The sequence below is a fragment of the Abrus precatorius genome, unplaced genomic scaffold (genome assembly GCF_003935025.1).
Source record: "Abrus precatorius isolate BTA unplaced genomic scaffold, Abrus_2018 Scaffold4, whole genome shotgun sequence".
Taxonomy (NCBI): domain Eukaryota; kingdom Viridiplantae; phylum Streptophyta; class Magnoliopsida; order Fabales; family Fabaceae; genus Abrus; species Abrus precatorius.
Window position 1 is genome coordinate 13,526,114 of NW_020874384.1, and position 12,966 is coordinate 13,539,079.

The 12,966-nt window shown below is 26.4% G+C and overlaps 1 protein-coding gene across 1 annotated transcript; it reads left to right on the forward strand.

The window, feature by feature from the left end:
- The first annotated feature begins 11,327 nt into the window (after positions 1 to 11,327).
- On the forward strand, positions 11,328 to 12,072 carry LOC113866151 (heme-binding protein 2-like). Its single transcript, XM_027501037.1, has 2 exons — positions 11,328 to 11,563; positions 11,670 to 12,072. The coding sequence occupies exons 1-2, from the start codon at positions 11,328 to 11,330 to the stop codon at positions 12,070 to 12,072; spliced, it is 639 nt and encodes a 212-aa protein (XP_027356838.1).
- Positions 12,073 to 12,966: the final 894 nt, after the last annotated feature.

Sequence of the window (12,966 nt, forward strand, 5' to 3'; positions counted from 1 at the left end):
TAGTGAGAATGCACTAGAAGAAAGGGGTAAAACTGTTACGTTCTCGCTGTAACGAGAGATCCCTCGCTGTAGTGAGATGACGACAGTGGAAGGTGCATTTCTGGGTGCAATTTCCCTGTACCAAGATTTTACAGAAACTAAAGTGCAGTTTTCTCTGATATTTTTACTGTAGTGAGAGACGGTCCCCTCGCTGCAACGAGAATATCTCGCTATAGTGAAAGTGTCGCGACCAAAGGAGTATTTGAAGGGTTTAGGATTTGAAAAATTCATTTTTTCACTTTTCTTTCGAGATCTCTCTCTGTTCTCTCAGTTTCCAACCCATTCTTATCGTTTAAATTGCCTCCAAAAAGCCATTTGAGAGCTAGATTGAAGGTTAAAATCGAGTTTGCGGCATTTGGAGGTAAGTATGTGAGTTAGAATTTTTGGGTTTTCAACCCTTTCTTTTATTTCTCGATTTTTCATAGTGTTTTCCCCTATATGTAGGATGAAAGTTCGTGTGGGAAGCACTTTCATCGTAGATTTTGTGTTGGGTCTTCAATCCGAGGTAAGGGAAGATTCTACCCTATCTCATTGTGGTTAGGATTCAGTTTATTTTGCTATGTTTTGTAATATGATTGAGATGGAATGTATGAACATGTGTATTTGATGGGTAATTTATGTTGGGTATGATTATTGTGATGTTTGGATTAATTATGATTAGATTGTGATGGAAACTCTACATGGAATGCAATGTAATTGATATTGAGCATAATATATGTGATGTAGTAATTTGATTTTGATAGAGTTAGATGAGAAATTGATGTTGAGTATGATGTGTGAAATGATTGAGCCCAACGTGGGTGGATGTGTGTGTTGACATGCCATTGATGATGTTGCATAATGTGAAATAGTTGAATGTATGTGGAAATGGCATGCTGAGATTGATTGTGATTGTATTTGAATATGAAGAAATGTATGAATGGTTCAGCGATACACTAGGAGTGTGAAAGATGGAGCGGTAGAAGTGCCTTGGGGAAGAGAGAGTGGTGGTGACACCAACAGTGAGCATGAATTCATCATAGGCCAGACACTCTCCTCTTGACCCATCCTCTGACTAACACCTTTATCGAGAGGCTTGTGACCGCACACGTTGTATCCGTGAGGCGGGGGCTGACTCATCCTCTGACTAACACCTATATCGAGAGGCTTGTGACCGTACACGTTGTATCCGTGAGGCGAGAGCTAATCGATGACCATCCATGGTGTGAAACTATGATTATAGTGCCACAATAAGTGTGACTACGTGTAACGAGCACACGTGTGTGTGTGTAGATTCTTTGATGGTGCAGTGAGTACACCTGTTTGTGGATTGGTATGAAATGCTGAAAGTGATGAATGTGTTAATTGATGCATTATTTGAATTTGGTAGTGAATGTGTATGGTAGACGAGGTGAGTCTTGATGTAACATATTTTAGGTTTATATTTATAGTTTTATTTTGATTAATAAACACTTTTCATATACTTTATTTTTATAGTTTTTATCATTTTTTAGTTATTTGAATAAATTAGGCTTGTTACAAATAAATGCTTTAATTTTGTAATTTTTAGTTATTCTGACCTTTGACTACTCTTTTGGCCATAACTTTTTCTACAGATATCATTTTTGACTGATTTTAGTTGCATTGGATTCTACACATCTAGGGCTTCAAAATGCATATATGGATCATTGGATTTCGAATTATTTTTTATTTTTATGATTTTTGAAGTTGAAGATTTGTTGAATATTGTTGTAAGACGTGTGAGCGATGCCAAAGGACTGAGGACATCTCACGCCAGAATGAGATGCTCTAACTATTTCTCCATTTCTGTGAGGTGTTTGATGTATGAGACATATGTTTTATGGGTCCCTTTCCTGTTTCATTTGGCTACACCTATGTTTTGTTGCAGTAGACTATGTTTCTAAGTAGGTGGAGGCAAAGGCCACTCGTACTGATGATGCTCGTGCTGTTGTAGATTTTGTAAAGTCATATTTTCTTGAGGTTTGGATTTCCCAGAGCATTAATTAGTGATAGGGATCACACTTTTACAATTGCACAATAACTGCCTTACTTCAAAAGTTTGGAGTTATGCATAAAGTTTCCACACCATACCTTCCTCAGACTAACGGACAAGCGAAGATCTTCAATCGGGAAATAAAGCAAATCCTGTAGAAGACTGTCCAACCCAACAAAATGGATTGGAGTCTACGTCTGGAGAAAGCTCTGTGGGCTTACGGAACCGCCTATAAAACACCCATTAGAATGTCTCCTTATCATATTGTTTTTGGTAAGACATGTCATCTACTAGTAAAAATGGAGCATAAGGCATTTTGGATGATCAAGTAATGTAATTTGAATATAGGGGCAACTGGCTCACACAGGAAGCTTCAATTACAAGAGTTGGAGGAGATTCGTAAAGAAGCATATGAGAACTCCAACATCTAGAAGGAGCGCATCAAGGCTTTCCATTATAAGCTAATAGGGCATAAAGAGTTTCACATTGGTGACAAAGTCCTTTTATATAATTTTAGACTTAAGTTGATGTCCGGTAAATTGAGATCTAGGTGGAATGGTCCCTTTCTTGTTATTAACGTTTTTTCTTATGGTGTTGTTGAACTTCAAGATACAGGATCGCAAAGAAGCTTCAAAGTTAATGAGCATCGGCTCAAGATTTTTTATGAGGGCTTGGGAGAACAAGAACAAGAGGAGACTACTTTTGAATTGGCCACCTACCCTGATTTATAGGGAGTTTTCTTACCTCTCTCTCACTTATTGGATTATTTGAATTGTCCTTATGCTTATTGTGTTTTCCATTGAGGACAATGTGAATTTTAAGTGGAGGGGAATACTATGTTTTTGGTGTGTACTTAGTCTAATTAAGTGATTATTTCATGGCTTTGATATATTGATTGAATCATTTTTCGGTTTGATAAGTGGACTCTAATATCTTGTGTATGATAGAATATAAACCTTGTGAGATTTTGAGCCATATAGATGACAATATCATGTCATTTTACTTTCTTCATTGTGTGATTGTACTCATGGTTGCATGACACTAGAACTTGTCTTGAGCCTTTTTGAGACTATATTTCTATATGTTTGCATTAACATGATAGAGACATCATTTCTTTCTTGCAAACTACTAACCAAATAGCCAACCTTGCATTATTTCTATTATTTAAGCCCTTTTGAGCCTAATTATCCTTTTTTTTTTCTTAGCTCAGTTCAAGCCAAAGATGTAAAACAATAAAATGACCCAACATTAGAAGATACAAGAACTTTGGAATTGTTTTGGAAATGATCATAGAAATAAGTGTGGGAGAGATTACTTTAGAAAATGCAAGAGAAATGAAAAATCAGCTACTAAAAAAAAAAGGAGAAATAAAGAAGAAAAAGTAAGCAATAAAAAGAAAAAGGAGCATTGGATGGCTAACAAAAGTAAAAGAGGATTGTTTTTGGATTGTATTACATTATATTTTTGTTTAGGGATTTACTTTTATGCTTACTGTCTTTGGATTCATTTCTCATTGTTCTTATATCCTCTTTGGTTTTAGCTTGACTACCTTCGTAATTTTTCTACCTTTACTATGCCCTTTATAACCTAGAAAAGTCCTCTTGACTTTTGTGTGAATTCTAGCAAAGAAGTAGGCGATGGGCAAGCTTATGTATGATCATGCTTCATGTTGTGCATTTTGAGTGACACACTTTACCTTATACACTTGAGTGATTGATACTATATCGTGTGAGAATTTTATCTCTTATGGTTCATTCACTTGATTTAATAAGTTCATTTGTTAATTTGAAGTGTGAGGATTGATTTTCATTCTAGCCATGATATTTAAATTTGATGGGCTATGTACGTAGCCTAATTTATTTTAGGTCTCCTATGGTTTGATTTTGTGATTTGCCCAGAAGAGCAAAATCTTAAGTGTGGGAGAATTTGATGTAACATATTTTAGGTTTATATTTATAGTTTTATTTTGATTAATAAACACTTTTCATATGCTTTATTTTTAGAGTTTTTATCATTTTTTAGTTACTTGAATAAATTAGGCTTATTACAAATAAATGTTTTAATTTTGTATTTTCAATTATTCTGACCTCTAACTACTCTTTTGGCCATAAATTTTTCTACATATATCATTTTTGGCTGATTTTAGGTGCATTGAATTCTATACATCCAGGGTTTCAAAATGCATATATGGATCGCTGAATTTGGAGTTATTTTGATTTTTTATGATTTTTTGAAGTTGAGACAGAGTTGCTGAATATTGTTGCAAGATTACATTTGGACCCTTATTATTTAATAATTGTATTTGAGCTTTTAGATATTATTGATGCTCACATTTTGGCCATTTAATTTATCCTAATTAAAACCTATAAATAGACTAATAAGATTCTGAATTGGGGAGATGATTCGACACTTTGAGATTTTGAGATTTGGCCGAAATAAAAATCCTTGTTTTTACTATTTCTCGAACTCTCTCATTTTTTTCTCATTCTTGCGTGGGTTAAGTGTATCAATGCAAGGCTAAACCTCTCGTTCAATTCATTGAATCTAAACGCTGTAATTTCGATTTGAGTTTTGCGCTAATTGCTCTGAGTTTGTTCTTTTTTTCTCTCTAATCTTAGAATTGTTTATTGCAATCGTGATTGACTTTTTCTGTTATTAGATTTCAAATTAAGACTCGATTGATGCTTTAATTTGATAATTAATACGAATTAAGTTAAATGATTATTTGATTTAATTCGTAACTCTATTCAATTAGGTTATTCAATTGAATTAATAATTGAATTGGGTGATTGTTCAAACGTGGATTTAAATATTTAAATAATGTGATGGTTAGAGTTACACGCAATTGGTATTTTGTGGATTGATGTTTCTTAATTTATTTTTACTTAATTTAATTCTATCCGTAATTTACTTTAATTAATTTACCATTTTCCAAATCCCAAAAAACCTTATTTGCATTCTTTAAAACAAAACCTAAAATTGAATTTGACTGAAAAATATGTCTCTGTGAATTGACCTAGGTTTGGGTCTATACTACAAAACTTTTAGAAAGCTTAATTGTTTTGATAGCAACTTGGCATCGTCTATCAAGTCTTTGTGCTTGTGTGTGATAGTGTAAAGTACTCACCCTTACGTTTATTTTTCAAGTGATCAAGATGATCGGTACCAGACTCAGTGAAAGATGGATAAAACTGTTATAGGACTTAAGAATTTATTTTGAAAATTTGATGTATTAATTAAGTCTCGTAGCAATAATTGATACAAATTTGTAATTCATCTCTATTTTGAAATATATTTTTTTAACTATGCTTTGGGAACCATCTGAATAAATTTTTTTATTATTCTCGATTTTGCGAAATTCATTTATTTAGAAAATTAAATTAAGGTGTTACAATGTCTAGTAACCTCGACGTGACTACATCATCATCACAATCTATAGCAACCATTCGCTCTCCCACCTCCACTGAAGGATCAGAAGGATGCGAGTTGTAGGAGCCCTTAGAAGCATTGGTTGAAATTTCATCAGCTAGTAATACTTGTCTTCTAAGTTGTGACAGCATTGACGCTTCTCTACTATGATCCTTAAGGTTTTTTTTTAGGGAGTTCTATGAAAATTGTGCTCTTATGTCTCTTCCCTCCTTCATCACATTGACTACCTTTCGTAGAGCGTGCCTTCAAAAGGATTCACGCACATTGACCCTCTCTTTTTCAATACTAGTCTTAGATTAAAAAGGGTCAACTTGCATTGTTAAAAATTAGCAAGATAAGTTGATAGTAATATATCAGTAATGTTAGAAATTAATAGTAAAAAGAGAGATATTAAATAAGAGTTTGTTAAGTCAAGGAATGTAAAATATATTTTACCCTTATAATAATGTTGTGTGAAATGACAAGCTATCTCATGTTGTAGTTAATAATAAAGCTTAATATTTTTGTTCTGTTTTTCCTTCTCTCTTTTTTTTCTACATAATTTTAAAATCAAACATAGAATGATAATTATTTTTTTTCTAATTATTTCCCAAATTTTAAATTATAGACAAAATTAAATAAAAAAATGGCTTATTGTATTTAACTAGTACTCAATAATTTATTATTTAAGAATATAATTAGATATATATTTTGATACATTAAAAATATAATTATTTCGTTATCAATAGAATATGTAATGTCTTTGTTTGAAAACAAAATTTCTATGGTGTCTTCCATATATGTAAATAAAACTATTAATTTAATGATATCTTTATAGATCTTGGAATACCTAATTATTTGCTATCAATAGATATAGAAAGGAAGAAAAAAAAAAAAAAAACAGTGAGCGAAAAAAAATATCTTTAAAGTAAAAATAGTCATAATTAATTTAAGGATATAATATTAAAGATAAAGACAATCTAAGTAAAGTATAAATAACAATTATAGTCAATGCAAATGATATAAAATTTTAAAAATTAATTAAAATAAATATAAAACTTGCATACATTTATAATTATAATTAAAACTATGCTTTATTTGTTTCACTAATTTGTATTTTTAATTTTTTTAATTTTTAATATTAAATTAGTAAAGTTAATTCCATATTTTTAATAAAGTAATGAAACTAAATATTATATTAATTTAATCACATCTATGAATTTTAAAATATTATTTTTTTCTTTGAAATTGAAATAGAACGAAACGTGAATATATTTTTTATGATAAATTGAAAATTTTAATACAAACAAAAAATAAATTATACTTTTAAAATAATTATAGATCTTGTCAATGTCTATATTATAAACAAAAATATAATATTTAGTAAATGAAGCATTATTAAAATAATCTTCTTCATAATTTGTCATTTGCATATTTATATTTATTAGTTTTTTATTTCTTGTATAAAATCACTAATATTAATTTCATTTCTTTTAATAAATTAATGAAACTAAATATTGACTCAAATTAAATTATATTAACATTTTGGAGATATTAAAGTTTTTTTTGCCTAATTAGGAGTTTTTTTAAAAATTAATTACTAAATTAAGGTTATTTTAAATCATATTTTCACAGTCCTTCAAAGGACAATATTTTTATTATTTTAAAGGGAATTTCAATTCTTAATTGGCATGATAGTATATTAGGTTGATAACAACCAGTAAGTATCATTTCTTTAGAAATTGATGCTCTCTAAAATCGACATGTGTTATTCAGATACGCAATGTAATATCTGCTGAGATGATATTCTTTGAACCATAATTTTAAACTTTTTTTATTAATAAATATTTATTTTTAAAAATAGATTAATAACAATAATTTATTAAAATTAGATTAATTAAATAATAAGTATTAAATATAATTATATATTAAATATTTATTAATTTAGGGTTTAGGGTTGTTTTTAACACACATCACAAGTGTCGCTCACGAAAGAATGACACTACTTTTTTTAGGTTTGTTGGCAGCTATATTTAGAGATAATATTGTATATCATGTAGCAAGTATCATTCCTTTGTGAACCATAATCTTTAAGTTTGACACTTGTCATCCTAAATTTGGGAAAATTTTACAAAAGAAACTTAAATAAAATAATATTTTTATTATTATTACCAATAAATGTTTTATTAAATAATAACGATTTAAAAGAAATAAAAATAAAGAAAATAGTTAATTATACTAATTCAAATATTATTATAATATTATTTGAGTTAGATATTTTTTAATCCTTCGAAATAAATTTAAATTTTATTTTATTTTGATAAAATTATTTATTTTAATTGAGTCTTATATTTAAAAATATATTAATTTTAACGGAAATATATTTATAATAATTATTAAATTTATTCATTTACAGTGTGTTATTAAATTATAATAATAATAATAATTATTTCTTAATTTTATTTTAAATTACTACTGTTAATCTTGTCTTTCTAATAAACTAATGAAACTATGTATTGTATTTAATTAAATCACATTAATAATTTTGTGAAATTATGTTATTAATTTTTGTATTTTTTATAAATAAATATATAGACAGATAGAAAAATATGCAATATAAATATTATTATATTTTGTTAAAATTTTATATAATGTGTAATTATATAAATAAATATTTATGAAATTATGCTATTAATATTTCATATAGGATGAAAATAGGTCAAATTGTCCAATAAAGGCATATAACTTGTTTAAAGTCTAGCTTAACTTTATCTATTTAGATAATAAACTTAATTTAGACTCTTAAAAAATTTAATTAATTAAATAGGTTATATTTGAGTTTAAGAAAAAATTTATTAAATCTAATAAAATAACATATTTAAAACTCATAAAATTTATAATAATATATTAAATAAATTAAATTTTAAACTTTAATTTTTTCTGTTAAAGTAAGAAAATGTTCCTAATGCATATTCTTTGAGAAAGAGAACATTACTTGCAGGAATCTTTTGCATTATTGTGTTACTTGATCTATTTTATATACATAATGTTGATATTCATTTGTATTTATTGAATGTTTAATAATTTACTTATTTAATTGAAATATGTGATTTTAATTTGATAAATAAAAATATGTAATTTTATTACAAATTTTTAAAGTATTAAATTTTTTATGATTTATTTAAATATAAGTCTTATGACTTTTATAAAGATATAGTTATTTAGATTATTTGATAACTTATTCATAAAGAGACTTAATAGTTATTTTAATATGAAATATGCAATTAAAATTATTAATAGACTAAATCAAAATTTTAAAATAGTTAAATTTAGACTCAATAAAACATTTATAATAGATAACAAGTCATATTAAGACTTTAAAAGTATTAAATATATCAAACTCATTTATACAAATTTTAATTTATTCTCATTCCTAATTTTGTATATAATTGTTTTAGATAAATAAATATAAAGAGAAAAAAAAAGAAAGATACATTGAATAAATGTCTTCAAGATAAAAATGCTTATAATTAATTTCAGATGTAACTTTAAAGACAGAAAAAATAGTCAAACAAAATAATAATGGCATAGTCAATACAAAAGTAAGAAATAAAATATTAAAATTTAATTAAAATAAACATAAAGTTTGAATATATTTATAATTATAATTAAATTTATTCTTTCATTTGTTTTATTAATATCTAGTTACCTTTATTATTTATGTTTATGTAATTTCTAATGTTAAATTAATATTTTTATAATCTAATGAAACCAAATATTATCTTAAATTAAATTATATTTATAAATTATATTTTTATATTTTAAGGTTTAAATAGGATGTAATCGCTACTGTACCTAATCTTAAGTGCATTTTAATACTTTACAATAAAGACTAAATATGTATTAAATTTTGTCATATAATTAATGATATGTCTTCTGAGATTTTATGAAATATTTTTTAATTTTTATAAGTAAAAAAATAACCATACAATATTGATTTTTAAAAATTAATGTTAAAATAATTAGAAGTAAAATAATTAATTAAAATTTTACTCTAATATTTTTATTTTGTCACATCTTCAATCATTAAAAAGATAAAAAGTAAAGTAAAAATTGAAGATAAGCAAAAGTAATTAGTATTCTGCTAAAATTAGTAGAGTAACACTCAAATACTATGGTGTCTCTAAAAAATAATGACACTTTTAAAATGTAAATTATTGAAAAGTAGTCATGAGGACATAATTTCAATGGTATGGTCAACGCAAAAGATATAAAAATTTAAAAGTTAAATAAAATAAATATAAAATATGCATACATTTATCATTATAATTAAATCTATGCCTTATTTGTTTCATTAATCTATAATTACCATTTTATTTTTTTAATATTAAGTTAGTATAGTTAATTCATATTTTTAATAAAGCAATGAAACCAAATATTACATTAATTTAATCAAATCTATAAAATTTAAAATTTTACTCTTTTTATTGATAATTTAAATAGAATGAAATGTGAATTTATTTTTCATGATAAATTAATTTTTAATATAAAAATTATACTTTTTAATAATAGTATAATTATTAAACCATATATATTTGTTATAAAATAAAATCATATATATATATATATATATATATATATTTATATGTATTGTACATGCTACAAAATTAGTATTTAGATAAATAAATAGGTGTGAGATTAAGTTAATATTTTTATTTTCATGTAAATTTTTTAGATGGATAGATTTATAAGAGAGAAAAGGTCGAAGATATGCTAACCAAGAGTCTTTTACGCCAAAAAAATGTTCTAATTAATTTTGGGATATAACATTAAACATAGACTAAGAATGCTATCAAGAAAAAAAAGAACATCATTAAATTTACTTTATGTATCTTTATTTATTTCCTTAAGTCATCATTATTATTTTTATTTCTCTTATAAAATTAGTAATGTTAATTCCATTTCTTTTAATAAATTAATAAAATTAAATATTGACTCTAATTAAATCATATCAATATATTTCAAAATATTACTCTTTATATTCAGAGTTTTAATTTAAGGAAAGATTGATTTATTGTATACAATAAAAAAAGATAAATTTTATACGAGGACAAAATAAATTACATCGTATACAACTATTGTATAAATTACATTTATAATTAAATATTAGTAAAATTGGGTTGTTAAATTATTTTTATATAAAATTTGATAAATGTATAGATATAAAGATAGAAAAAGAGAGGAATATATGTTAAAAGAATGTCTCTAAGGAAAAACTATCATAATTAATTTGGAGATATTACATTAAAGAGGGAGAGAGAAAACAAGCCATGCACAAAATAACATTAATATAGTCAATGCAAAGAAAATGAAAAATATTAAAGTTAAATTTAAATAAACAAAAAGGAAATACATTTATAATTACCATTAAATTTATAGCTTTTGCATGTGCTGTTAAATTATAATAATAATTATTTCTTAATTTTCTTTTAAATCACTAGTGTTAATCTTATATTTTTAATAAACTAATGAAATTTTGTATTGTATTGAATTAAATCAAATTAATAATTTTGTTAAATTATGTTATTAATTTTTATGTTTTTTTTACTAAATAAACATAAAGAAGGAGGAAAATATGCCATATAAATATCTTTAAAGCAAAATTCTCATAAAAATGGAAAGACATTGAAAGTGAAAAACAAAATCAAAATTCTCATAATTTCATACAAAAGGGGTGTGATTTTGTAAATTGAAACAAGTATTGCATTTATCGTCATTAAATTCATTAAAATGTATGAGTATGTTTAAACTCTATTTATATTGCTGCAAAGAATTGAGAATTGTATAGATTGACCCTTTGCTCTGTAGCATTCAGCAACTATCTCCCATGGCCACTACCTCCATTTTTCTGTTCTCACTTCTCTCGAGCCTACTCTTAGTCTCTTTCTCGGGTGTTTCAGGAGAAATTCCCAACGCATGCAAAAACTATGAGTGCCCCCATTACACTGTTGTAGAAAAGGGCAATGGCTACGAAATTCGCCGCTATGATTCCCTTGTGTTGATCTCAAATTCCCCTGTCCAAGGCGATTCTTTCGTAGAAGCAACAAGAGATGGCTTCATAAGGTAATTCTTCTGACCAAGTTTTTTACTAATAGATCTTGTTATTTTGTATACTCTATTAAAAAATTGGAGGCTTTCCTAACCAACTTTGTCTGTTTTTTTTTCTCAGGCTGTTTAGTTATATTCATGGTGATAACAACAAAAAGCAAAAGATTAAGATGACAGCACCAGTGATCACTCAAGTGTCGCCTAGCAATGGAAACTCAACATATGATGTGAGCTTCTATGTGCCAAAAGCAAACCAAGCAAACCCACCTCTTGCAAAGGGTCTGGGTGTCGTAAGAATAAAAAGTACCTACGCAGCAATTAGACAGTTTGGTGGATTTGTGACTGATTCAAATGTTGGCAAGGAAGTTGAAGCCTTGAGCACTAGTCTTGCTGGCACTAAGTGGTCTTCTGCTGTTCAGAAAAGTTATGCTGTTGGACAGTACAATGCCCCTTATGAATTGACTAACAGGGTCAATGAGATTTGGTTCTTGTTTAAAACTAAGACAGAATTGCACGCTGTGTGAAATGTTCTTCATTATGACAATCAACAAATTGTTGTATTCACATGAATTAATAAGTAATATCATAGATAAACTAATTTCTTGTTCTTATACCTATGTGAGTATCATACAATTTTATAAACAACATTGTGCATGTATGAGCTTTCTTTAATGCAGATTAGAATAGTTCTGAACCTCGCTTAATAAAGAATTCAATTTTTCAAGTTTTACAGTTACAACTAAATTTGATTGATTTAATATTAATCCTAAAATCAACAAATATTTCACAGCGCTATTTAGATGTCATATTACAACATAGCAATTAGAATTAAGTACTCAACCTTGTGTAGGTAATGCACTCTTTAATATATTCACAATATTTTACATTGCAACCGTGGTTGCATTGTGTGATTAACAAAATCACAAGAAGTCACAGATAATTGTAAACGTTCATGTAGTTACGCATAGATATAAATGTCACGCTTGAAATTACAAATCTTAATTTAAAGTACTACATATTGCATAGCTAGACCATGAAGTTATGCAACTATTTTATATTTAATAAATTATATAAAATTAAGAAAAGTAAATATTAGAATTAATAATAATTATAATTATTCTATTCTATAACTTAATATTAAATTAAAAACATATATACATGATGTAAAAATTATTTGATATGGTAAAAAATTAATCTTTAAAAATGTTTCACTTTAAAAGTATTTTTAAAATGCTCTGTTAAAAAAGTAACGCTTATAATTTATATGTAAAAGTTAAAGGTTGATTAAATTAATAGTAATATTAATATCAGTCGTTAAAATAAGTTTTAAATATAAATTAAAATGAACCATGAAAGTAAATACAAATAAAACTGTCAAATTAAAAATGGTAAAAGCTTTGATACTGTGAAAACAATTA